Source organism: Pelodiscus sinensis, chromosome 4, assembly GCF_049634645.1.
Source record: "Pelodiscus sinensis isolate JC-2024 chromosome 4, ASM4963464v1, whole genome shotgun sequence".
NCBI lineage: Eukaryota > Metazoa > Chordata > Testudines > Trionychidae > Pelodiscus > Pelodiscus sinensis.
This window is the reverse complement of record NC_134714.1, coordinates 118,492,519-118,519,943: the sequence shown is the minus strand read 5'-3', so window position 1 is coordinate 118,519,943 and position 27,425 is coordinate 118,492,519. Positions and strand designations below refer to the sequence as shown.

Here is a 27,425-nt window from a genome sequence, read left to right as displayed (position 1 = left end):
ATGACTGAATCAATATTGTACTGCATCCTATATGCCAGATTCCAAATTTTACTATGAAAAATAACTATGTCTGTTTGCTTTCTTTTCTCAGTAAACGTTGCACCCATTTGAATTCCTCGTACTCCTCCCTTCTCACTTTCCGTGTCCTCCCCATGTGATGGCGTTAATTGTACCAAAGGGCCTTATATAAACCGAGGTTTTTCTGAAGGAGTTCTCAGTGCACCAAGCTTGGCCACCATGGGGCTAAAACTTGCCAGCCTGTTTGCACTGGGGCTGGCTCTTTCCTGTGCAAGTGAAATTAAGAAAGGTAAGAGAAGGAAATGGGAGGGTGAGGACTTTCCAGTTGGAAAACGGTAGAAGGATTTAACTAGTATAGTGAGGAAGAAGCTAACCGTGTGAGGAAATAATCCTAGGCAATATTATGACATCAAATATCCTTTCTGAAATAGAGGAGAATTCTACAGTTTTCTATGTTTTTCTTTCTGAGCTCTGTGGCTGGCTGAATCCATTATGTTGATCTCTAGCATAATGTATGTGAGGAAGTAACAATTGCCTAGCATGATGGTTTGCAGAAGTTTGGCAAATACCAAGCAATAGCAATGCAGAAAGGGTGCATAAGGAAAACTCTGCATGTGGCTATTCAGAAATAGCAGCATATGCTTTTTTGTCCAAAAAATGTATGCATTGTCTCTTCATGGACTAGATTGTCTTTAAATCCATAACTTCAGCTTTTCTAGTCCATAATCTCTTAATCTTCCTTTTTAAAAGAAAAAGTTTCCAAATTAATTTGCCTGAGGTAGTAGGATGAATAGGTTTGATTAAAAACAGCAAATATTTTGGTGCAACCAGGTGGTATATTCCTGTGCAATTGCTCAGGGATTTGAATATTGGGATTGGTCCCTTCTTGAATAAGATATGACTATGTGTTACACAACAGTTATTTCAGAATAATGGCCGTTATTCCGAAATAATTATACGAGTATCTACACAGCAATTCTGTTATTTTGAAATAATTTTGAAATAATCATAGAATCATAGAATAATGGAACTGGAAGGGACCTCAAGAGGTCATCGAGTCCAGCCCCCCGCCCTCAAGGCAGGACCAAGCTCCGTCTACACCATCCCTGACAGATGTCTATCTAACCTGTTCTTAAATATCTCCAGAGAGGGAGATTCCACCACCTCCCTTGACAATTTATTCCAATATTTGACCACCCAAACAGTTAGGAATTTTTTCTTAATGTCCAATCTAAACCTCCCCTGCTGCACTTTAAGCCCATTACTCCTTGTCCTGTCCTCAGAAACCAAGAGGAACAAATTTTCTCCTTCCTCCTTGTGACACCCTTTTAGATATTTGAAAACCGCTATCATGTCCCCCCTTAATCTTCTTTTTTCCAAACTAAACAAGCCCAGTTCATGAAGCCTGGCTTTATAGGTCATGTTCTCTAAACCTTTAATCATTCTTGTCGCTCTTCTCTGCACCTTTTCCAATTTCTCCACATCTTTCTTGAAATGTGGCGCCCAGAACTGGACACAGTAGTCCAGCTGAGGCCTAACTAGCGCAGAGTAGAGCGGCAGAATGACTTCACGAGTTTTGCTTACAACACACCTGTTGATACAACCTAGAATCATATTTGCTTTTTTTGCAACAGCATCACACTGTTGACTCATATTCAACTTGTGGTCCACTATGACCCCTAGATCCCTTTCTGCCATGCTTCTGCCTAGACAGTCGCTTCCCATCTTGTATGTATGGAACTGATTGTTCCTTCCTAAGTGGAGCACTTTGCATTTCTCTTTATTAAACCTCATCCTGTTTACCTTATGGCTTATTTCGATTTCTGTAACCTCATTCTACGAAGAATAATGCCTCTTCCAAAATAGCTATTTCAAAATAAGGAGTATGTAGATGATCCACTTCTGCTATTTCAAAATAGCTCCTCACCATGGGTATTCTAAATTATTCCTCTTGGGTCTCTAAATCAAGAGAGTACATCTACAATAGGGAAGTCTGCCTTGGACTATTTTTGAGGCTTCCCTGCAGTGTAGACCTGCTATTTCGAAGTAAGCAACTTCGGAATAACTATTCCAGAATAGCTTATTCCAAAATAATTGTGCAGTGTAGACGTATCCTAGAGAGCACCTGATGTTAGCAATTGGGAAGAAGGGAACACATTCCATTGTTTTCCAGTCCCACTGGAATGCAGGAGTCAGCATTGATGGGCTTTGGAGAGATGGATGTGCACCCTTCCTTAAATGAAGTTTTTTGGATAGAGTAGAAAGTAGAGAAATTAGGAGTTCCTAAAAAATCCTTGAGCTTCTCAAAGCAAACTATATCTATAGATCTCGGGAGAAAGTGATTGTCAAAATAGATCCATGACCTGTAAATATGATGCTCTGCGGTGTGTATTACTTATAGCATGACCTGATTCCCTTAAATATCTGTTATTCAAGAGGACCCATGGTTTAGTTCACTCAATTAAAAAAAAAAAACAACCCTGGGAATTAATCTAGTGTTTATGAGTGTAAGAGGTGTTGATGCTTACTTGGCTGGCTTCCCTTACCACACATAGTTCTGACAATGAACCTTATACTTAATCTACAACAATCCTGGTTATTCCAGTTTTGAGAACAACTTTCAGGTTGTGCCAAGTTTGTGTCAGTTACTGTTGTGAACAAATGGTGGTGGACTGAGAGTGAGACCTCCAAACATTTGGTTGCAATTTCTTTCTTCTTACCTTCCCAACATAGGTTAATTGTTGTCTAAAGTTGACTTTTTCTGATTACCGATGGTACTCCAAGTCACTATTTCTAGTGGAAATAATGAATTCACATCTGGAACCCAGATCGCTTAAGGGATTAATTCCTGTCATGAAATTAGCTTGCAGAGAAATTGAAAAAAGTAAAAACAGTATTCAGAATAAATCAATATACTTGGCACCCTGGTCTGAGCCTATGTTAATGGTACGGAAGTGGCCTCTGCAGGAGTGTTAAAGCTTCTCAGTAAAGTCGGGGAAATAACTGATTTTGGTCACTGGCAGTTCTGAAAAATAAATAAATAACGTCAAAATTGCTTTATGTCAGACCAAACTGCAAATTCTAAAAAAAACCAATGCATGTTGTGTGAAGTGGAGCGTATAAGGACACTGCTTCCCGCAGCTCCGATTGGCTGGGAATAGCCAACAGGAGCTGCGATCACCTGTACCTATAGAGGTGCAGGTAAATGAAGTGTCTCATGGACATCTAGCCACTTCCCCTTACAAACCACAACCCAGAGTTTGAAAACCCCTGGTACATTAATAAAATGGCCAGAGGAGGATCCTCTTTTATCCCAGGTATCAGGGCACTCATCTAGGCTGTGCTCTATCAGGGGCTATTGTGGAAGGGATGTCTCTCAGTTTCTCCTACTAAAGCTATTCCACTTGGCATACAATGGTTGACTGGTTATTGGGCCAGAGAAAGCGTATGTCAAAGGCTCTGAGCCTGGTTATGGCAGGCTCTGTCAATGCGGTTTACGCAATTTCATGTCCCTGCATTACATCAGGCAGAGAGGAGAGATTAAACTCAGGTTTCCTAGATCTCAGGCAAGTGCCTCTAACCACTTAGGGCTCTAAGGTGTAAAAGCCCTATAAAGATGCATGATCCTCAGCCACAGAGGTGCACATTTCATCTGTTTATTATGCAAACATTGGGGATTCGCAGTTTTGGCAAATTGGTACATCTATATTTGTAAATGGCTTGTTCTGTATACATGCAGATTAGCTTCTCTTGTAAACCTAGTTGTAGTCCAGGGCTGAATCGTCTACATATAAATCCTTAGCTGTCTTGCTGTGTAATGCTGCTTATTGTCAATAGGGGTGTATCTACACAGCAGCGTTATTTTGGAATAAAGGCCATTATTCTGATATAACAATGGGAACATCTACACAGCAATTCTGTTATTTTGAAATAAATTTGAAATAATGGACGGGCATACTCCAACTTCTGTAAACCTCATTCCATGAGGAATAATGCCTATTCCGAAATAGATATTTTGGAATATCAGTAGTATGGAAGCTCCACTGCTTCTATTTCAAAATAGCTCTTCCCTAGGGCCGTTCAAACTAATTGCTCTCGAGTGCTTCCTATGGCTATAAATGGAGGTTTCCCTGTAGTGTAGATGTGCTATTTTGGAATAAGTTATTTTGGAGTACAGACGTACCTTAAGTGCTTTAGCTACCTCATTTTGCTTTCTTTAACCTTTTTTCCTTCATTTAACAGGCAGATCCCAAAACCATGGCCACTATGTCTGCAGCACCTGGGGCAACAATCATTTCAAAACTTTTGATGGAGACTTCTACCAGTTTCCTGGCCTCTGTGATTACAACTTTGCTTCTGACTGCCGAGAAGCTTACAAGGAGTTCTCAGTCCACATCCAGCGTGATACCAATCAAAATGGACACCCTGAAATTCAATATGTCCTGATCACCATAAAGGATATTGTGATCTACCTCACCCAACATACGGCTGTGGTGGATGAGCAAGTGTAAGTTACTCTAGTAGTATAATTCTTCAGTGAAATCTCCGGTAAAATGCTTCTATAGACAAACAGAATTGTGCAATATGTAGCATTAAAATAAAAGAAATTCTGGGGTAGGAACACAATATTGTGAGTAGACCCACTGAAGTGAATGTGACATTTTACTAGCTAAGGTACTGCCATTAGAGTAAGGGTGCCAGATCCTGGATTAGCTTTAACCGATTTTAACATGATCAAATAAATATAATATACTTTTCAGTTGTCATTGCTGCCTGTAACTAGAACCCAGGTTTTATTAAAAACCATCAGACCCACTCCACTAAAGAAACAGAAAATAACATTGTGTTTTCCAGGCACCAAGCCAGAATATATCCAGAAATAATACGAAGTCTTTTGACAAATTGTATTGTCAAAACTGAGAGAGTGCTTAGTTGTACACCAACGTGTTAAAAAGAAATTCACAAGAGGGTCTTGTAAAGATTACTTTCCATGCACTCAACCTATTCCCTTATGTATTGCTCATAGAAGACTTGTGGAACAGATTTTCACTGTATGTGGAATTTAGTGTTTCATAGCTGTGTTTCTCAACCTTTTTTTTTTTATAAAGTATCCCTTTTTTAAAACAAAATATAAGTACCCCCAGTATCTACAGTTTTCAGACACACAATTTTTTTTCTACTATTGCAACACATTTGTTTAAACAAATTAATCGTAGTTGAGCAGGTGATGCAATTTTGGGTGTAAAAAGTACAAAAATAATAAAGTGCTGTAAAACTTAAAACAAAAATGCAGTTTTCTCAAAATTTCAGTTAGCAATAACATTTCTCCTGACAACTCTTTAGAAAAAGGAAATAGCTATTCATTGATTTGGCTGGATTCCAGTGCAACTACTTCTGTTTGATCACGTATTGAGCTATTTAGGTTTCACTTGTAAGAAGCTGTTCGTGGGAATGCTTTTATCACTGCACCAAGTTCTGTATTGTGGCTTGTATACATAGGAAACATAAGGGAGACATGTAATAGAGGGGCGGCTATTCACTGAAGCAACTTCTTATCAGTCAATAGCATCTTTGCTCCACCCGGTTTGAGATCCTTGGGTCAAAATAATACTCTGTGCAACTCTATTAAAGATCTATCTCTTCCAATTAGATGATTGTGTTTTGATGTTTTGAACAAGCTCTTTTCTCTCCACATTTATTTCCACTTGTGTTGACCATCTGGCCCCATGTTTGAATTGTTCCCATCCCAAATCATTAGGCCATTATCTCAAAAAAGGGGAATACCCAGTGTCTTGTAACAGTATATGGTTTTTGCAAATGAAAGACCCTATTTAGTTTCTTATGCTCATTTTCTACATGAACCTTACTCATGGGTAGGTAGTGAGTATTTTTGCTCCTGGGTTCAGATCCTTTGTTTTTTGCTTTTATTGTCTGAATCACATTTCTTTGCTGGCATTTTGCCTATTTTGCTAACTTGAGATAGAGAATTTATTCCTTTAAGGAGCCCATGGCTCTGAGATTGCTTTGCCTTGCTAAAGTGAATTCTAGATGGCACCAAAATGTCAAGTCATAAATTTTACAGGTGATAGCCACAGGAGATGAGTGTTATCCAATGAAAGCTGTGCAATCATCAGGCAGAGTTGTTTTCAGAACTCCCTTGAAATAGGGAGAATCTGTATTGCATTTCTGTGGCCAGCTGCAATGACTGTAGATTATAGTAATATATATTATGTCAAAATTACTTAAATTTACATTAGGTCAAACAAAATTTAACTTACCTCTGCAAATATCTCAGGAGAAGGGGATTTAATTCCCTACTAAACATAGTGGCTGTGTCTACATTGGCACCCTTTTCCGGAAAAGGGATGCTAATGAGACCAGTCGGAATTGCAAATGCCCCGGGGATTTAAATTTTCTCTGCGACATTTGCATGAACATGGCTGCCGCTTTTTTCCGTCTTGGGGCTTTGCTGGAAAAAAGCGCCAGTCTAGACAGAGATCTTTCGGAAAATAAAGCCTTTTTCGGAAGATCCCTTATTCCTACTTAAAATCAGGAATAAGGGATCTTCCGGAAAAGGCTTTATTTTCCGCAAGATCCCTGTCTAGACTGACGCTTTTTTCCGGCAAAGCCCCGAGCTGGAAAAAAGCGGCAGCCATGTTCATGCAAATGCTGCGGGGAAAATTTAAATCCCCGGGGCATTTGCAATTCCGACTGGTCTCATTAGCATCCCTTTTCCGGAAAAGGGTGCCAATGTAGACACAGCCAGTCTGCTCTGTATAACAGAAAACATCTGTGTGGGATTGGAGATAGGGGCCAGAGTCTGGTTTCCCTGTGCACGCGGTTATTTCTTTTGCAGTACCTAAGGTATTTAGGTTAGTCCTTTCTATTCCTTTCTGCTTTCTACATTACCTTTAATGCAAAACCTCGGTCTTTTTTCTTTTAGTGTAAAAACACCATACTACAGTTCCGGTTTGCTGATTGAGAGCACTGAAGTCTACACTAAAGTCTATGCAAGAGCAGGCCTTATTCTAATGTGGAACCGTAAAGATGCACTGATGGTATGTATGACATGGAACTTTACTTATGCTACTATTGGTTATCAATATAGGCTACACGGAGTCACTGTGTTAAGCAGTCTTATCCGACTGGCAATAGACATAGCTTATTCTCAGCTGAGAAGGTTCCTTTGTCCATTATGTGACTGCAGTGGGTGTAGAAATGAATGTTTCTTCACTCTCAGGAGAAGATGAGAAGAGAATGAGAAACAGCTAATATTAATTCTAATAAATTCTGATCTTCATTTCATTTGTTTGTCCTTTGAAGGACTGCTGTGCTCTGTTATTTAGGTCCCCAGCAAGAAAATTCACCTCTCCAAGGAAGAGGTTTTTTTTTTAATTTGTAGCACACTTTCTTCCTAAGTTTTGACATAATGTTGGTGAGAAGAACTATCATGGATATAATAACTTCTCTCATTCGTCCTGGATATGTTTTCGTTATTTTCTTATGGTAATTGTTTACCGTGGGACTGTATTACTATTATGATTGGTGCACTAAAACCTAATGTAAAATGAATGGGCATTCACTATCTTTCCTCTCTATTAACTTGCTATCCTAGTGAATTTATTCTTGTTAGAATGTTTTGTTAGTGCTACACCTGATTTTCTTTCTTTCTTCCCTCCTCCCTTATTTAGTTGGAGCTGGACAGCAAGTTTAACAACAACACATGTGGTCTTTGCGGCGATTACAATGGACTGCAGGTCTACAATGAATTTATCTCTAATGGTAAGTGGTTTGAAAGAATATATAGCTACCACATAAGGCTAACTTATGGATATTGTATGTGGAAACATAAGAGAGGCAAAAGAAGAATTTACTATGGAGTGACTGAGATTTTCTCATCTGAAGAAGTGGGTTTTGCCCACAAAAACTCATGATACTTTTTAGTCTCTAAGGTGCCTCAGAATTCCTCATTGAGATTTTTTGATGATTGCTAGGAATACAGAGATAAATAATTAATGGTGTAGCATCTTCCAAGTGATTCAGCTGACTCTGTGGAGCAAACTTTGTTGGTGCAAACTTTCTCGTTTGTGGGAACACTAGTGAGTTTTTCATTTCCATTTGAAGTCCAGAGTATATTTTTAAGTTTTCTGTGCTCATCAAGACATTTTTACATCTTCCTCCCAGGAATGAGATTCAATCCCATCACATTTGGAAATATGCAGAAGATTAACAAACCCGGCGGCGTATGTGAGGACCCTGATGAAACAACAAACATCGCAACCTGTAATCAGCATGTGAGTAATCATGGTTATCAACTTTACCTAGGGCATTAACATGGTTATGACTTTTAAAAGGAGAGGGAGACCCGATGAAGGATCGTAGTTGCATTTGTGCTGTTTCTGACACAGATCACCTAAGACATGGACCCATCCCTCTTGTGCAGCCGCTGCTGATGTCCAGAAGCCAACTATCATGTTAGCAAAAGGGAACTTCTCTAGATACTCAGGTGCAGGGATGCCCTTTAATCTTTCCCTTTTCCTCTCTCCTCCTTAGCGGGATGAGTGCCTGAGTCTGCTGACGTCTTCAGAATTCTCCGACTGCGTGTCACGCCTGAATCTGGAGATGTACGTTGAATTCTGCATGCAGGATAAATGTGCCTGCCATGGAACTGAGGATTCCTTCTGCCTCTGCAGCACCATCTCTGAGTTCTCTCGCCAATGTTCCCACGCTGGTGGCCAGCCTGGAAACTGGAGGACAGACAAGTTTTGCCGTAAGCATCTTCCCAAACTTGTCAGAACAATTGGTTCATCCTGGGTGAAATATTTAAAATTGCTCAGTTTGTATATTTCCTGTTTTCCTTTTCCTTGCCTTTGTTATTAAAGATATTTACTAGAAGAAGAGATTATATAGCACTTGCTACATGGAATGATCATGCTCTCTCTGAAATTTAGCCACATGTTTGAAGTGTGCTTAAAGTCCATTACTTTTAGTCAACTGATTCAACTCTGCTGATATCTTTGGAGTCAATATATGCTACTTGGTTTCTGTGAAACATGGAGTGTGTATTCCAGTCACTGATCTTTTCTTTCATTATTTTAGCCATGACATGCCCTGGAAACATGATCTACCAGGAAAGCAGCTCACCATGCATAAACACTTGTTCTCATTTGGAGGTCAGCAGCCTTTGTGAAGAACACCATATGGATGGCTGCTTCTGCCCTGAAGGTAGGTGTCTCTCTCAGTCCTATATGAGACAATAGATTTGGATTCAAGTCCCTTCATATACTTTAAAATGTGTCTGAAAAAGGCTCTATTATCTATAATTTGCCTTCCCTAAAAAACGCAGTCAAGATTGCAATATTCAGCATAAAGAAAGTGACATTTTAGAAATGAATACATTTCACCAGTAGAATTAATTTGTCCTTGTAAATTCATAAAATTCTAGCATGTTGACAAAAGTCATGCATTTGCTTGGCTTCATTTAACCCACACCAACCTGTAACTGGGCCTTATGGTTTATGAGGCCTCTATTTCTTCTGAAACAATACTTGGTCCTTCAGGTTAAACAGTGGACATACATTTTTTTGGAGTTTTTCAATTCAGTCCCTGTAGGTAACCCAGTCAAGGGGCACAATTCTATACATATTATCTACATGGAAATCGTATTATCAGATGTGACAATGAGCTCAGGTGTGAAATCCAAGACCCTATTGCCAACCCTGAAAAATACTGTCACGGTGACAGCACCACCATAGTTTAGGCAGATTTTAAAGTCAGCCATTGAGAACGTGCGGATTTAAGTGGTGATTTATCCCCCAGGATGTTTAACAATACAGCTTCCATTAAAAATATTAAACATTATAAAAAATGGAAGCTGCATGGTTTAATCCCTTTTGATGCCTTCAATTGCCATGAATTGTTGGGTGATTGAGTGTGTGCCTCAGGACAGTTGATTACCCCCACACATGGCCCTATGCTTTATTATTGGCTCTTCTCCAGGCTTAAGCAGCCTGTCTCCAGTGATTCATCCCACCCCCTGCTCAACATGTAACATAGATATATCTTCTTTTTGATTTAATGGCTGGAAATCACAATTTCATTATACATTCTGAGCCTGGGAAGGAGAACTCCAGAGTCTATAGCAGAGTATTCAAATGGAGTACACCAGCGTGTACTGATGTAGCAGTGAGGGTTTGTGCTCACCTACTACACTCTGCCTAACTTAGTAGTTTCCAATTTCATGGCAATTGTGGACCAGGTTAGCAGTACACATTTGCCCACCCAAGCCCTCCCTGGAACTGTGCTCTATGCAGTCCCCTCCCTCCTTGAATCCAGCCCGTGCTGAGCTGAGCCCATTGGAGCCGGTCGGATGGGCAGAGTGTGATGAGCTTCCTACACCCCAGGCTCTTTGTCCCCCAATGCACAGAGCCCAGCATCCTGAGCAGGTTTACAATGGGAGCAACCGCCTGCAGCAGGCCTGGATCGCCCAGCAACTCTAGGCAGCCACACACTGGAAACGAGCCAGGCTGCCCAAGCAGCCCTAGGAAGGGCCAGGCAGAGGCCAGCTTAGGCCAGGGATGGACTGAATTGCACTCCTGTGTGCTGGGGCACTAGGCAATGTGAGATTCCACCCCGAGAACGTAGAGCTCACCTGGCCAGCACCTGTGATAGTGTCCCTGCTGAGGGTCCAACCCAGTGCTCACCCGTCCTGAACTAGGCCCCACAAATAATCATGTTGGCCCTGGTGGGCCCACTCTAAGAGTTTCTCCTAGGTTGGCTGAGACTGGTAATTTTAACATGAACTATGAATCAGCCCGTGGTTGTTTTTTATAGGAACGGTGTATGATGACGTCAATGAGAAAGGCTGTGTTTCTGTGAGCGAATGCTACTGCAAGCAACACGGAGTCATGTATTCCCCTGGGCAAACTATCACCAATGAATGCGAGAAATGGTAAGGGTTACAATTCACTCTGAGCTGTTTTCAGAACCAGTGTGCACGGGTCTGGCTGTAGACATGTTACTTATTTGTCTATATCTGTACATGTCACACAATGTCAAGATGCTGTTGTAAGCTGATTTTTTGGCATCATGAGTCTGAAATTGGTAAATGTGAAGCATTTTAAATAACCAGCCAACGACACATTTTCAAAGCACCTGTGGGTACTTCATCCTGTCCCCGTGGTGCTCTGCCTACAGATGTTTTTTCAATGTTTTCAGTTCCTCAGACATCTGACCCCATTTTTAATTCCTTATTTATTTGTATTTATAGCACCTGTGATTCAGGCAGGTGGTTGTGCAATGACTTACCGTGTCCAGGCTCATGCTTACTGGAAGGAGGTGCTCACATCACCACCTTTGATAAGAAGAAATACACCTTCCACGGAGACTGTTTCTATGTGCTGGCCAAGGTATCTCTCCAACAGCAAATATAGATATATCTGCCTTTTGATTTAATGTCTGTAAATCACAGTTTCATTATACTTTCCAAGGCTGGGTAGGAGAACCCTAGAGTCTATACTAGAGTATTTAAACTTAGTCTACCAATGTGTACTGATGTGGCAGTGAGGGCTTGTGCTCATCTACTACCCTCTGCCTGCCTTAGTAGTCTCCAATTTCATGACAATTATGGACCAGGTTAATGGTACAGGCCACAGTCCCACTTACAAGAGTCCAGAGAAGCACACTTGTGCTAGTGAGCAGATGGCAGGACCTACAACATGAAGGACTCAGCTTTACCAGGCAGATCTGAAATGAGGGTTGGAAGTGTACTATGTAATCTCTAATACACCTGTGCTTGTGCTTAGGTGATAGAGTCAATTACAGAGTTGGGTGAGATCCCAACAAGTTATGTCATTCCTTTGTCCCTGAAGTACCCAGTTCCCATTGTACCAGAGAACAAGGATCTGTTGTACCAAAACCAGGAGGCTACGTCTACACTGGCATGATTTTCCAGAAACGCTTTTAACGGAAAAGTTTTCTGTTAAAATCATTTTCGGAAAAGCGCGTCTAGATTGGCAGGATGCTTTTCCGCAAAAGCACTTTTTGTGGAAACGCGTCCGTGGTCAATCTAGACACGGTTTTCCGCAAAAAAACCCCGATCGCCATTTTTGCGATCGGGGCTTTTTTGCGGAAAACAGTACTGTACTGTCTACACTGGCCCTTTTGCGCAAAAATCTTTCAGAAAAAGACTTTTGCCCAAACGGGAGCAACATAGTATTTTCGGAAAAGCACTGACAATCTTACATGAGATCGTCAGTGCTTTTCTGGAAATTCAAGCGGCCAGTGTAGACAGCTGGCAAGTTTTTCCGCAAAAGCAGATGATTTTGCGGAAAAACTTGCCAGTCTGGACACAGCCGGAATGTTTGCCGCTAGAGCTCTGAAAGAAAGTTCTGGTTCTGGCGGTGCTGCTAGGAAGAAGCAAAAGCAAAGCTCCAAAATATTTTTTAGCTGAACAGATGATTTCTGTCATCTGGGATAGAAATCTGCAGAAGATATGAAAGGGCTGGCTGCGTGCCACAGAGTGCTTCTGTGTGGCATGAAAAAACATTCCAGCAACTCCTTCTAGCTCTCTGCCTTGGAATGTCAAGGGTCTAGTCTGGTGGGTCTAGTCTGTAGACAGTCACACTAGAGTACTATCTCTTCTGAAGTATAAATGCTCCAAACAGTCTGACAAAACAGTGGTAGCAAATACAGTGCTGTCCACCTGACCTGGGCTCGTCTTCAGCCCCTACTTCTAGAGCAGAAGGTCTCAGGGCTTCTCCCTGGAAATGCTCAGTAAAATCCTAGAAGCAGACAAAAGACAAACCAAACAACTTCTTCCTATCACAGACAACTGTCTGTCTTAGGTTTGCCCCAGTTCTCCGCTCCCCTGCAGAACTGTTATCCATATGACTATCTCCTGGGAGTCTTATGCCTTTCTCAAGGCCCACATTAGGAGTTAACTGCATTCTTATATTCTTCCCCTGGTTCTTTCTCTGGGATCCCCTTAGGTTCTTCCCACAGAGATGGAAGTACAGACCATCTCTCTCTTCCTTCCAACTATGCTGAATTCTTTTCTTTTAACGTGGCCTTGGACCAAATGGCTCCCCACACAAGCCATCAAAGATGTTCCTCTTCCATTTGCTAAACTTTTGAATCCCTTATTTATATTGCATTTGTTGCCCTCTTCTTGATTTTGGTGCACTATTTTCAAGCATCATGTATCCTTGTCACATCAGAGAATAAATATGTATGCTACAATGTGTGGCACAAACAGTGAGTAGTTCTGGGGCATCTTAGAGCCTAACAAATGTTATAGGATCTTGAGCTTTCAATGAAGTGGTTTTCACCCACGAAGCTCACCATATAACACATTAGTCTCTAAGGTGCCACAGGACTGCTCGTTGTTTTTAAAGTTACAGACTAACACGGCAACCCCTCTGAGACTACTGACAACAAAAACAGCGCCCCAAGCCTGGCACCATAGGCAATCACCTAGGTAACCTGCCCCTAAATCTGGCCTTATTCATCTCTATCCATGACACATACTCCTGGAGTAATAACGGGAGAGGGGAAAATAGATCTCGGAAGCTCTATGTATCCTCTTCTCAGCCAATGTGGGGTTTCTATAACCTATCACACTGTTCTCACTGATGTTTTCTTCATTTGCATTGCAGGGAGGTGTAAATGACAGTCATGCCCTCCTGGCAGAGCTCTCCCCCTGTGGTGCCACAGACACACAGACCTGTCTGAAGTCGGTTATGCTGTTAATAGACCACAAGAAAAATGTAAGTGATGTGTGGAGACCTGGGTGAGTGGGTCTTCCCAATGTATGCCCAGATGCAACTTTCCCTACTGACTTTTCATAGTCTTTCTCTGGGGATCCTGGGTAAGGATGGCTGAACACAGGAAAAATAAAAACCAGTCCAAATCAGTCCAAATCTCAAATCAGGCCTGCCCTGCACAGTCTGCACTAGTTCAGTTAAAAGATTTTGCTTCACTGTTTCTTCCTTCTGTCTTTCTTTTTGCTCTTTCTAGTTTTGCCTAATGTCAGAAGCACTGTCAATCTGTTCTCCTGGTATTTACAACCTGACTGGAAATAAGAAGGCCTTGCTGTTTTAGTTTATTGAGATTAAATCCCAATTTTGCAGACCCAAGAGGTTTTGGTTCGGATGCGAACTCTTGAATATTGATCAAGCCAAGCTTCTCACTTGTTTGAATTTCAATAGTGGGCGAGGGAGGGGAGTTTTCACTCTGATTCAGTCTGCCGTCCTGGCTAATCTAGTTTTTCTGTTCTGTTTTTCCAATTTATTGCCCTACTATTTAGACCTCCCTGGGTTTTTTCTTGTTCTTTCCTTCCATACATTTCTAGTGTTCTTGGCTCTTAGCACTTTGTGAAACTAGTTATGTTCCCAAAAGTATATACCAAACTTTGCATTAAGAATTTACTGAAAGAGTTTCCTTATCATTCTATCAATGCTGCACAATTATGTAAAAAAATAACACATGACAAAGTGTGTGCTTATGTTTAATCTCCATACCCATCTGGTGTCAAGTGCCAAATGCTTTCAGTCACTTAACACAGTTGGTATCCTGTATATGTGACTTTCTTGAAACATTTTCTGTTCTTTAGACGCTGTGTTAGTACATGTTAAAAATTGTCTAACAACCCCAAACCTTTATACACGTACTGGGTGCGAGGACAGAGAGAATCTTCATTTGCTAATTAGATTGCTCCTTTTAAATACTGTGACTGAAATATTGAGTTAATCTGCTCAGTCATGTGAGCTCTGCTTGTCTCTCCTGTTTTAAGGTTCGTTTTTGCACTGGGTTTCCCTCCGCAGCCAGGAAGTCAAAGTAATTTAAACCTTTTCTCTTGGCTTACACACAGAGCTTGACGGTCCGATCAGATGGCACGGTGCTGCTGAATGACATGGTCGTGCACTTGCCCCATGTGACAGGTGAGGAATGCGGCCATCTCTCCTAAGCGTATCTGATGTTAAAATAAAACATTTCCTGAATGTTTATGCTAGAATGAACCGGGATGCAGTGAAAAGAGCTTAAGAAGAAGGAGATTTGTGAAAATACCAGGGAGGCATTTGTGATCTAATAGCCAGTTGCTGCCTCTGTGAAAAGAAGTTAATCAGGAAGTTTAGAAGGTCGGGAATGAACCCCAGGAGGTCTCGTTTCAGTTCTCAGCTTGGCACAGGCTTCCTGTATGATGTTGGGCAGATAGCTTATGCTTGTCTCACATAAATAGATAGAAATGAATGTCAGTGCCAGCATACATTCTGCATGGAACGAAGAATGTCGTATTTAAGTCATAGGGGGAATTTCGTCCTGTTTTCTCTGGTGAGGAGAGAGAAAATGTTTTCTGATTTATAGCCACCACTTAAATGCCAACAAGAGGATTTTTTTTCTTCTTGGTTCCTTTTTTTTCCTTGACATACTCTCTTCAAGGCTGGTCATCTTAAGGACACAGGTGCTAGAACTAGGGTGCAGAAGGTGCTGCTTCACCCCCTGACTTGAAGTGGTTCCCTTATATACAGGATTTACAATTTGGTTCAGGGGCACTCAGCACCCCCACTATAAAAATTGTCCCAGCATCCCTGCTCAAGGACTGACCTTTGGTGTGTCTGTGATGAAGCTGACAAGGTAGAAAGCTTACTGGAGGCAGCAGCTTACATTTGAGGTAATTTGAACACTAACGAGGTAGTTACTTTGATGCAGTGCTGATGGTGCCTAGAGGAAGTCACAACTAGTCCGCTCCAGTAGAATGACATTTTATGGTGAGGCAGCCTCTCTGAGGTTTCTTGTGGGAGCATTTCAAACAGAGAAGAACAGAGGATCTTGAAGTAACCTCCCCAGAAATTTGGAAATGCTTGTGGATCATCAAGCCACAGAGTCACCAGCTCCACAAGCAGCACTTCTCCATCCGTGCCACTCCTCCCAATAATTTTTCAGTTGTGTAGAAAGAATCATAGAATCAGGATATTAGAACTGGAAGGAACCTCGAGAAGGGAGAGAAGACAGACAGATATGGAAAGAGAAAGATCCAGATTAAAGTACTCTGTGAAATGCGTAATATAATCTACAGGTTACATATTAAATAACCTCACCACAGTCAGGTTCTCGAACATTTTCATTCTGTGACACTCTTCCATAGCGGGGCCACTCTTTCATTTAGCAGTTTGGGAAGAGCAGGGTGGTTAGAACCTCAGACACCTTGTTATAGCTCCGGTTGAGATTCCCTGTTCTGGGGAATACAGGTGACTGGAGAATCCTCTGCTTAAAATAGATGAGCAGCTTCAAAAACAACTCTGCTTTTTTGTTCTTTGGTTGTGACTTCAACTCCTGCATCAATTAAGTTCTGCGTTTCTATATTAGAAGCAAGGAATGTTTAATAGGAAGTTCATTTGGGGGATTTTTTCCAAGAGCTACTTCTTTTTAAGACTTACATTTGAGTAGTGCTTCCCTTCAATACAATAGGACATACTGGCCATTCTGGGGAAAGGCACGTAAAGGCAAACATGGGATACCATACGTAAAGGCAAACATTGGCCACTAGGTGAAGTCAAGTAGCACTGTTTCTTGCAGTGCAATATGGGACACAATAGGGAGTTAGCATCTTTCCCTGAGCTATCCCACACTAGTCACTCTCAGATAAAAGGGTACTGAACTAGATGGACCATTGGTCTATGCTGGAATGGCAATGCCTCTTTCTATTTTAAGGGATAGCCAGTATCTTATGTTTAGTTGCTCCAGATATTTTGTGTTAGATTGAACTGGTCTTAAAAAAGGGGCTACCCAGGGCATCCCAGTGGGAGGAACGCATGAGTCACCAACACTGGACCAACTCTTCTCAGAAGGAACTGCACCAACTGCACCAGCTCTTCTCAGAAGGAAAATGGGAGTTGCCCCTTCGAGGCACTGTCACTGCTGTCCCTTTCCTTGTACCCAGCATTCAGTGTGGGTACAATGAGGCACCAAGCCCTTAAGTAAATAATCCAACCCATGGAGGAAGTCAGAAGACCAGGGAGCTCTTCAAATAGAAGAAGAAACATTAAGCAGGGCACTTGGAAAGGATGACTCGTTGTTATATGCTCATAGGCAGAGGTAATAATTTTTTCGGAAATCTTTGATGCCCCTTGAACTTTTTAATACAGCAGCACTGTGAGCTGTCATTCGGCAGAGCTGAAAAGAGCTTTTGATTCCTGATGCCACACCACCATCCTAAATAGCTGGATTGTTGATATAGCATGGACGGGCACCATAGTTAAGTGGTCAACATTCTTCACTGCAAAATAAGAGAGTTCTGTATCACAGTTCCTGACTTATCTGCACCTCTTATGCCTTCTTGCTCTCTGGGAAGATCTCCCACTTATGTCTCAGGGGTCTAGTCTTCACCTTTCCTTGGGTGGGATCCCCTATATCCCTTCAGAAGAGCACTGAGGCTAAATCTACACTGTGGAGCTGTGTCGGGATACCAGAAATATCCTGAAATAGCTATTCTATGTCTTTTGAGCAAGCCCATTATTTCGAAATATAACAGGCTTGCTATTCCGATGTCCCTATAAATCTTGTTCCACAAGGCTTAAGAGACTTTTTGGAATAGTGCTTTATTTCGAAATAACCTGGAAATAAGTTGCACAAATTGCATAGAGCAAATTGTGTAGCTTATTTTGAGGTAAGGGTGCAGTATAAATACACCCTTAGACTGAGGACGCCTCTGCAGATCTGACTTCAGTCCAGCATCTGCTGTTCTCTGAGTAGCAGTAATGCTAGGGTCAGCAGTGATCAGCCAGCCCTTGTAAAGCCAAGACCTATTTATTCAAAACAAATGCAATTCAGAAAAAAAAACTTTTTAAATCTCTGAACAGTTTAAACGTGTGTCTGGCTTACCAAGCAGTCCCCTGTCCTCCCCATGGAATCTCTGGTCAGTTTAAAAGTACATTGGGTCCTCTCGGAAATCCTGTCTCTGGTCACACACCCATGAGAGTTCTTGGATTGGGTGTAAGAGCATCTCTCCCAGGCCCACACTGCCACTTTGTACAGGTTTCAAGTCCTTTTGAACTAGATCAAATCAGCAGATGCTATTCACCAAAGAGGGGGAAACTTTATAAGACTTGTTACCTGCATTGTTCAGTGTTGGGGATTTGCAGTAATTACCATCCAAATGCCTTTAGTTCCTGCAGGAAGCATCCTTTAGCTTAACCACTAAGCCAGGAATAGAATAATTAACTAGCACATAATAATACATGTAACATTTATAAAACAGTCTGTGAATAGTCCGTGTTTTCATAGAACTGGATCTGTCAGCATCTGATTTTTGGTCCATTGCCTATTGCAATTTTTATGGCAGAAGGTGACTCGGGCTGCTCCTATAATGTGTTGCTTTCAACACTACAGCTTTTCTGTCTGTGGCATTTCTGGCCTATAACAGAAAGAGGTGATAAAAAAACAAATTAAAAATCAAGGAAACATGACTTTTCTTTCCTTTTGTTTTCCAGCAAGCTTCTCAGTTTTCCAGCCATCTTCCTACCACATCATTGTGCAGACCCACTTTGGTCTCAAGCTACAAATCCAGCTGGTTCCAATCATGCAGCTGTTTGTGATTGTGGACCAAAATGTCCAAGGACAACTGCAAGGTAAGTTTCCAATTATGTCTGGTTCTAAAGGAGAAATGACACAACCCAAAATAATTACAACTGAAGTGCTGAGTGCTCTTCTAGCAAGAAATTACTCACCAATTGATTCTTCCATCATAATGAAGGTACTAAGGGAACGGTATGCTGGTAAAATACTAATGTAGATTTAACTAATGAATGCTTTTTCATATATATGATTCTCTATATAAGGCATTAGCTCTAGAGATAGAAAAGCTTAGCTAGTTGAATATAGGAAGAATGAGAGCAGAACCCAACCAACATTTCATGAGAGAATAATTTAACGGCTCACATATTTTACAGATGAATTATTTGATATTACAGATTAAATAAACCCATCATCCCCGTGTTAATACAGGATTGATTTTTGGAATATATATTTCCCACTCCTTTGTTCAATCTAGCGTTAAATTACTATACTGGCCAGGCTAGAGAAACTGGTCCATAAAAGATCACAAATACAATAATAGGGGGAATCTCCTGAAACTCTGAACCCCAACTTAAGACCATCTGCCCCAGAATTGGATTTTTAGAGACTGACCCCCAAATGCTTACATGCATGATTGCAGTTTTAATACCGGGTGGAGTAGCTCTCTGCGAGAAGTTATCAATGCATGTTGTGTAGGAAATCAATCATTTCCCTTTTTATTGCTCTTTCAGAAGAAGAATGAATAATAATTTTTAAAACTGAATTTTTTCTCAATAGGTCTCTGTGGGAATTTCAATGGCATGGCAGGGGATGATTTTAAGACACCTGGAGGGCTGGTAGAAGCAACAGGATCTGCCTTTGCTAACACTTGGAAAGCACAACCCACTTGTAGAGACCAAGTGGATAGGTTGGAAGACCCTTGTGCTCTCAGCGTTGAAAACGGTAAGAATACAAAATTTTCATAGGGCCTCTTTCCTTCAGGATCTGTATCTCATACACAGTCAAATGGCAGTCTCAAAGTGATGATAACCTTTGTTTAGAAGATTGACAAGTTAATTAATATGCGTGCTTGTCAGAAGTACTGTGGGATTGCCCACACTAAGCAACAGGTGTCATTGACTTGTCCTGTCCTTCAGGCACCTAGCTAGGCTGTGTAAGCCTCTGTCTGGTTCAGATGGTGATAAAATAAAGGGGTATTTCACAGTGCTGTAATTCATTTATGGGAGCCTGGAGAACTTACTTGGTCTTTCATGGTCCAAGATTAAATTCCCTGTACAGGCAGCAGGTTTTGGTCCAAAGGCTAGAAGGTGAAGATAAGCAAATTCACACAGGAACTAGAGTAATTAACCACTGGAACATTTGACCAAGGCTCATCGCTAACAACTTTAAAAACAATATTGGATGCTTTTCTAAAAGATCTGCCCTATGAATTATTCTGTGTACGCTCTATGGCCTGTGCTATACAGGAAGCTAGATCATCACAGTGGCTCCTTCTGACCTTTGAAACTCTGACTATAAAAGAGATAAAAACTTAGGAGGGAAATTGTAGTGGCAACCCTATATTGAAAAATACTGAAGAAAGGTCATTAATACTGAAAATTGCAATATATCTCTGGACTAGAGGTCCACCTTCCGTAGAATTATTGTTTCTTTTTATGTTTTGTTGGAGTTGTGATCCTGTGATTGTGAGTTCTCAAATAGTCGGAGGCCAGAGGAAGATTGATAGGATATGTGTGTTTGACCAATAGGTATTTGAATCAGATATTGAGGGCCAAATTTATAGTGATTCTGTGTGATCTGTCCACAACCCCAAAATTTAGGGTTTTCGTTGTTTATCATTTCTTTGTATTTTTTGTTTTGGTCATATTATGTTGCATGCTGAAAGGTGAAACTCTGATACCAAAGGGTATGATTCTAGGAAAATAGTTCTTTTTTCTTTTGTTACAGAAAACTATGCTGAGTTTTGGTGTTCTCAGCTGAAAAATTCAGAATCTCTTTTTGCCAGATGTCACTCAGTCATCGATCCCACGGAATATTACAAGGTGTGAATTTTGTACTGTACAGTCAGCTTTTGGCACTAGTCTAATATGTGTTTTACCATATACATATTTTCAAGGGATTATTGCAACTTGGTCATGAAAAATGGTCATATTTTGTTATGACTACCTGTCCAATTGCTTCATATGCCTTGATCTCCTACAATAGGCCTTCTCTTAGAATGCTGATTTAGAGGAGAGAAATCATTGTGCTTTTCTGAGAGGGTGGGGCTAGTGAGTAGTGAAAGAACACTATAGATTCTCATTTTCATATGAGAATTCAAAAGATAATGGGATATTGAGTCATGATGGTCAAATGTGAGCCAGCTCTTAAACATTCTTGCTTAAATTGAATTTCTTGATCAAGAGGTAAACAATAACCCATTTGGCTACGTCTACACTGGCCCCTCTTCCGTAAGGGGCATGTAAATTTCAGCAGTCGTCGTAGGGAAATCCGCGGGGGATTTAAATATCCCCCGCGGCATTTAAATAAACATGGCCGCCGCTTTTTTCCGGCTTTTAAAAAAGCCGGAAAAGAGCGTCTAGACTGGCCCCGATCCTCCGGAAAAAGCGCCCTTTTCCGGAGGGTCTTATTCTTACTTCAAAGTAAGAATAAGACCCTCCGGAAAAGGGCGCTTTTTCCGGAGGATCGGGGCCAGTCTAGACGCTCTTTTCCGGCTTTTTTAAAAGCCGGAAAAAAGCGGCGGCCATGTTTATTTAAATGCCGCGGGGGATATTTAAATCCCCCGCGGATTTCCCTACGACGACTGCTGAAATTTACATGCCCCTTACGGAAGAGGGGCCAGTGTAGACGTAGCCTTTATGTTTTATTATTCCTGGTCAGTTTACCAGTGTTCAGTGCTGGGTAAAGACATGCTGAGGCCCTAAACTATGCAACTGTAATAGGCCCCACACCATTACAATATATATATATATTTTGTATTTATAGTTCTTTCATAATCTGAGCTCCTAAAATGTACCTTATTTAGCTTGTGTGCAAATCTGGCACTGCCTGTGTTTTCAGTTCTGTTGAGGAGGGATAAACAAGAAATCTGGAGAGAAAAGCAAGTGCCCCCTAATCTTTGCTCATTTCCGTAATTCAGTGTGAGCTGAACCTTTGTGGAGATCCTAACCCATGCAGATATTTCTTCCTTTTGTTATTTTTAATTTCTGTGGGCTTATACCATTCTGTGTTGTGACAGATGAGGAATTATACATTTCAAAGTCCCCAAAAAGCCTGCTGTTAGGAAAAGAGGGCTAAACTTTAGTGATTTAAAGGTTGGGCTATTCAGATAAAGTTTGGTGAACTATCTATGTTTTCATGCTTAATCAAATGCCTTCTGAGCTTGTTTGGGGTTTGTCCATCACTAATGGACAGCTCTCTGCTCAGCTAGTATGCTCTCTGATCATCTGCATGAGTAACAGCCACATGGGAAATAAGGTACAAGGTGATTTACAGCTAGGCTGTGTCTACACTGGCATGGATTTCCGGAACTGCTTAAAACGGAATACTATTCTGTTTTCAGTTTTTCCGGAAAACTGTCTGTGGCCAATGTAGACGCACTTTTCTGGAAAAGAGCCTCGATCGCCATTTTCGTGATCGGGGCTTTTTTCCGGAAAAGACTACTGGGCTGTCTACACTGGCCCTTTTCCGGAACAGTGTTCCGGAATAAGGACTTATGCCCGAGCGGGAGCAGAATAGTTTTTCCAGAATAGCGGCTGATTTTGTACAGTACAGCATCGTTGCTTTTCCGGAAATTCAAGGGCCAGTGTAAACAGCTCACAACTTATTCCGGAAAAGCGGCTGATTTTCCGGAATAAGTGGCCCAGTGTAGACACAGCCCTACTGTGATAGGGCCCCAGCTTTTAGAATTTTCCTTTTATAGTAATCATCATCTTTCAGGCTTATTAACCATTTGCTTCTTGTTTGTTTCAGAGGTGTAAATACGACACCTGCAGCTGCTCGAACAGTGAGGAATGCTTGTGTGCGGCCCTCTCCTCTTACGTAAGGGCCTGTGCCTTCAAAGGGATCATGCTGGGAGGTTGGAGACAAAATGTCTGCAGTAAGTAATGACGCTGTCATCCCCTTGAAATCAGTCAAAGGAAAGGACAGAGTGTACCTCAGTACAGTTCCATTAACCTCAGTGTTAAGAGTTTAGAAAGGGACATGGAGTTGCACAATACAATTTAAGGAGACACTGTCAAGGATTTTGAATAGTGAATCCTGTGTTCTTTAACTGCCCTTTGTTTATAGGACAACTTCACAAACTTCACAGACTGCAACATAATTATGGTCCCTTTTCTCATCTCTACTATTTTACCAATGCTGATATATCTTCTCTTTTCCCAAAGTAATCAAAACCATCATGGCTCATCCATTGCATTTATTTTCATGGCCGTGTACCAGCATTAGGTATGGGATCATCACCAGCAGTGAAGTAACACTAGAAATGGGGCTTTGTCAAATTGTTAAATTGTGCTTCTGCTGGAGGACCATAGGGCTAAGAAGCAACAGAGAAAAAAATGTAGTAATAATAGTGTCTATTATTAGAAAGCAAATTCCAACAGTGAAAGTTTCAATTAACTAAAGGGGAAAGAAAAAAAGAAACAATACTAGATATTTATTTTGATGGTCTTTCCATTCCTTCCTCTATATACTCTTCTCTATAACAATAGAAATGATGCATGTTCTTTAAAGGGAAATTATACCTATATGAATGGGAATAATATTACCTCACAGATGGCAGTTTAAAAGGTAGTACAAAGTTAAGCCAACACTGTTTATTAATTATAATAGTTTGTTAGAATACAATGAGAGGGAATCCCTTCATTTTTACTATTACGTACTATGTGGACAGAGTGATCAGAAAGCTTTACATTCTATAATGCCCGGTCAGGTGGTTTTTATGTCCCAGTATAGCTACCATTGTTTCCTTCTCTCCAGACAAAGAAGTGTCCTCTTGCCCATCCTCCCAAGTCTTCCTTTACAATTTGACGACATGTCAACATACCTGTCGCTCCCTTGCTGATGGCCAAAATCAGTGCGTGAAGGGCTTCATTCCAGTGGATGGCTGTGGCTGCCCTGGTAACACCTATATGGATGAGAAGGGTAAATGTGTGAATATCTCACAGTGTTCATGCTACCACAGAGGAACATACCTGGAACCTGGAGATGTTATCTTTAAACAAGAAGAACGCTGGTAGGTTATTTTATGTTATTTGCAGATTATGAAGATGAAAGCTCCCACTTTTTAACTCGCTTATTAAATATACCGTACACTGATATCAGGGTGCTATAATGTAGATAAAAGGTATATATTACCCATTACCACCCTAGCGGAACAAAATGTCATTCTACTGTAAGTTAACTTATTAATATGTACAATGTATATAGTGGTCTCTGATGGTAACTGTGGACTTGATTATGCATCATTAAAGTCAATGGAAATTTTGTAAGGCAATGGGGAAAGGAAGGTTTTTCAAAGAAACAGGTTTTTCATAGAAACAGATAATTCCACCACATTTTGCATTGTAACTGTTACTAATTGAAAAAAACCCAACAACAAGGAACCCATGGAATCTTAGGGTACGTCTAGACTACTTGGCTCCGTCGACGGAGCCATGTAGATTTGTTGTTTTGGCAAAGGCAAATGAAGCCGCGATTTAAATGATCGCGGCTTCATTTAAATTGACATGGCTGAGCTGACAAACAGCTAATCCGCTGTTTGTCTGCTCAGTGTGCTAGTCTGGACACTCCCCTGCCGACATCAAAGTCCTTTGTCGGCAGCCCCATTATTCTTCATGGGATGAGGTTTACCGGGGCTGCCGACGAAGGGCTTTGATGTTGGCAGGGGAGCGTCCAGACTAGCGCGCTGAGCAGACAAACAGCTGATCAGCTGTTTGTTGGCTCAGCGCGGCAGCCATGTAAATGTAAATGAAGCCGCGATCATTTAAATCGCGGCTTCATTTGCCTTTGCCTATGTGTCTAATCTACATGCCTCTGCTGACAGAGGCATGTAGTCTAGACACATCCTTAATGACCAACAATTTTATTATGGCATAAGCTGTTGTGAGTTGTAACTGACTTCGGGTGTGTCTAGACTACAGAGTTTTGTCGACAAAAGTGGACTTTTGTTGACAAAACTATACCTGCGTCTACACTACCGCTGAGTTCTGTCGACATAACGTCGACAGAACTCAGCAGTTTTGTCGACGCTGGTAAACCTCATTTTACGAGGCATAACGCCTTTTGTCGACAGAGTTCTGTCGACAGAAGGTGTTATTGCATCTAGGGTTGTGTCTAGACTACATGGTTTTGTTGACAAAGCAGCTTGCTTTGTCGACAGAACTGAATGTAGTCTAGATGCTCTCTGTTGACAGAAGCTTTGTCGACAGTATCTGTCAACAAAACTTCTGTCGACAAAAGCCTGTAGTCTAGACGTACCCTTCATCAGATGCATGAAGTGAAAGAAAAAGAAACAGATACAGGCAGTCCCCGGGTTACGTACAAGATAGGGACTGTAGGTTTGTTCTTAAGTTGAATCTGTATGTAAGTCGGAACTGGCATCCAGATTCAGCCGCTGAATCTGGACACCAGTTCTGACTTACATACAGATTCAACTTAAGAACCCCAGGCGTCCCCAAGTCAGCTGCTGCTGAAACTGATCAGCAGCTGATTCCAGGAAGCCCAGGGCAGAGCAACTCTGCCTCGGGCTTCCTGTAGTCAGCCGCTGGTGAGTTTCAGCAGCGGCTAACTTGGGGACGCCTTGGGTAGAGCAGCTCGGGTGCTGCTGGGTTGGTCCAGTAGTACAGGAAAACTCCAATTGTCAGGTTTCCAGTCGTGCAGCACTCCCGATAGTCTGGAACAAACTGGAACCAGGAAGTGTTCTGGCCAGCCAGACAATTGGAGTTGCTGTGAGCCCCATGCGCGCTCACGGGCTGGGAAAGGGAAAGGGAGGAGAGGGGAAGGGGATTATACCCCTGTGACAGGTCTGCCGGGACCTGCACTGTGTCTGGCCGGGCGGGAGGGGGCAAAGGAACGGCACTGCGAGAGGTGAACCCTCTGCCATTTTGCAGGGAGGCAGGGGAAGCCCCGTGCAGCTGTTGGTGACAGGCCACCTGGGGAAACCCAGCCAGTGGCTGGGTTTCTCCAGATGGCCTGTTGCCGCTGGCTGCGCAGGGCTTCCCCCACCTACTTGCAAAACAGCACAGGGTTCATCCCTTGCTGCACTGTTCCCTGCTAATCTCCTCCCCTGCCTCCCGCCGGATGCAGTGCAGGTCCTGGCAGGCCCATTACAGCCCCCCACCAGGGTACCTCCCGATAGTCCAGCATATCCGATAATCCGGCACCACCTGGGTCCCAAAGGTGCTGGATTATCGGAAGTCTACTGTATTATTGCACTAATAGATCAACTGGGTTTATTATTACTTTGCCTCCTAAGAATGTAGCATGGCAAAAGGGATTTTTTTACAGTCCAAAGGAATAATTTGTTAGTTATGCCTCTGCAAATTGTTTTAGATGTTTATGAACTGAACACATCAGGCTTACATTCTATCTTCTCACTCTTTGTAGTGTTTGCCGAAATGCAGTTCTCCATTGCACTCAAGTGAAGATAACAGGGGAAAGTAAGTGAAATGCTTTAGAGAGAAACAGCTCAATTCCACATTTGAATTCTCCACTTGTTCATTTTTCCTTTCTGTAAAACAGCCATTTTCACTTTGCTTTTAGCAGAGGGTTTTCCTTGGGTTAGAAAGTATATTTTCATTTATTTTTAAGGGGTGCACCCTGCAGTTTCTCTCTCAGTACTTAATAACTTCCCATTTCTTTTCTGATCCCTTGAGCTATAAAGTTTACCCATCTAACACGGTATCTTTGTTTTACAGAGTGTCTGTCTCCCAAGACTCACTTAGATTGCAGCAATGTCAACTCTAGGTCTTCTCCAGTCCTTCCTCAGCTAAGCTGCCATTCTTTGGGTGCTGGTTATGTAAGTTTTCATTTTACCTCACTATGACATGTCTCCTTATTTCCCATAATCCCTAAGGGCATGTCTACATTACAGAGTTATTTCAAAATAACTCCTGTATTTTTGAAATAGGAAGGTGAGCATCAACTCAGTAAGCTTGTTATTTTGAAATTATTTTGAAGTAACAGGGTTATTATTTTGAAATAATAACCCCTGAATTTACGAGGAATAACACCTATTTTGAAATTGCTATTTTGAAATAGCATTAGTGTGGATGCTCAGCTGCTGTTATTTCAAAATAACTACTTCCCCAAATCATTCAAAGTAATTAATTCCGAGTGCTTCCTGGGGCTCTAAATCATGGTAGCATGTCTACATTAAGGGAGCTTGCCTCAGACTAATTTCAAGGCTTCCCTGCAGTGTGGAGGCACTATTTCAAAATAGTTATTTTGGGAGTTATTATTTCAAAGTTACTTATTTTGAAAGAATGTTATAATGTAGGTGTAGTCTAAACGAAGCAGTGAAAACCTGATCAACATTGTCTTTTAGTCTTTTCTCTCTTCTTTTCCTCTCATTTTTGTCCTTTCTTTTCTTTTATCATTTTTGTTCTCATCATGTTCTTTTCCAATTCTCTTTCACTATTTTTGCCATTCTTTCTTCTTCTTTTCACTGACTTACCCTCTCTTTTCTCAGTAGAGAGATTGCTAATTAGATGAATAGGCATTTTGTTTACAATACACTCTGGTAGTTTTCTGTGTAGAACAAAAGTAAGCTAGTCTGAAGTTAATGTCTGTAAAATATGAAGAAAATTCTGTGGGAACTCAGATACTAGAGA

At 41.4% G+C, this 27,425-nt stretch overlaps 1 protein-coding gene across 1 annotated transcript in view; it reads left to right on the top strand.

Moving 5' to 3' along the window:
• Nucleotides 1-237: 237 nt before the first annotated feature.
• Nucleotides 238-27,425, top strand: part of LOC106731742 (mucin-2-like) — a 68,543-nt gene continuing 41,355 nt past the window's right edge. The window contains exons 1-18 of the mRNA XM_075928792.1: nucleotides 238-307; nucleotides 4,261-4,525; nucleotides 6,962-7,076; nucleotides 7,710-7,800; nucleotides 8,203-8,312; nucleotides 8,572-8,788; nucleotides 9,118-9,243; nucleotides 10,852-10,969; nucleotides 11,288-11,426; nucleotides 13,674-13,784; nucleotides 14,888-14,957; nucleotides 18,507-18,644; nucleotides 19,369-19,533; nucleotides 20,539-20,633; nucleotides 22,564-22,690; nucleotides 23,572-23,827; nucleotides 26,200-26,252; nucleotides 26,511-26,611. Of these exons, the coding sequence (XP_075784907.1) occupies nucleotides 238-307; nucleotides 4,261-4,525; nucleotides 6,962-7,076; nucleotides 7,710-7,800; nucleotides 8,203-8,312; nucleotides 8,572-8,788; nucleotides 9,118-9,243; nucleotides 10,852-10,969; nucleotides 11,288-11,426; nucleotides 13,674-13,784; nucleotides 14,888-14,957; nucleotides 18,507-18,644; nucleotides 19,369-19,533; nucleotides 20,539-20,633; nucleotides 22,564-22,690; nucleotides 23,572-23,827; nucleotides 26,200-26,252; nucleotides 26,511-26,611 (2,367 nt within the window). The remainder of the gene's footprint in view (nucleotides 308-4,260; nucleotides 4,526-6,961; nucleotides 7,077-7,709; nucleotides 7,801-8,202; nucleotides 8,313-8,571; nucleotides 8,789-9,117; nucleotides 9,244-10,851; nucleotides 10,970-11,287; nucleotides 11,427-13,673; nucleotides 13,785-14,887; nucleotides 14,958-18,506; nucleotides 18,645-19,368; nucleotides 19,534-20,538; nucleotides 20,634-22,563; nucleotides 22,691-23,571; nucleotides 23,828-26,199; nucleotides 26,253-26,510; nucleotides 26,612-27,425) is intronic.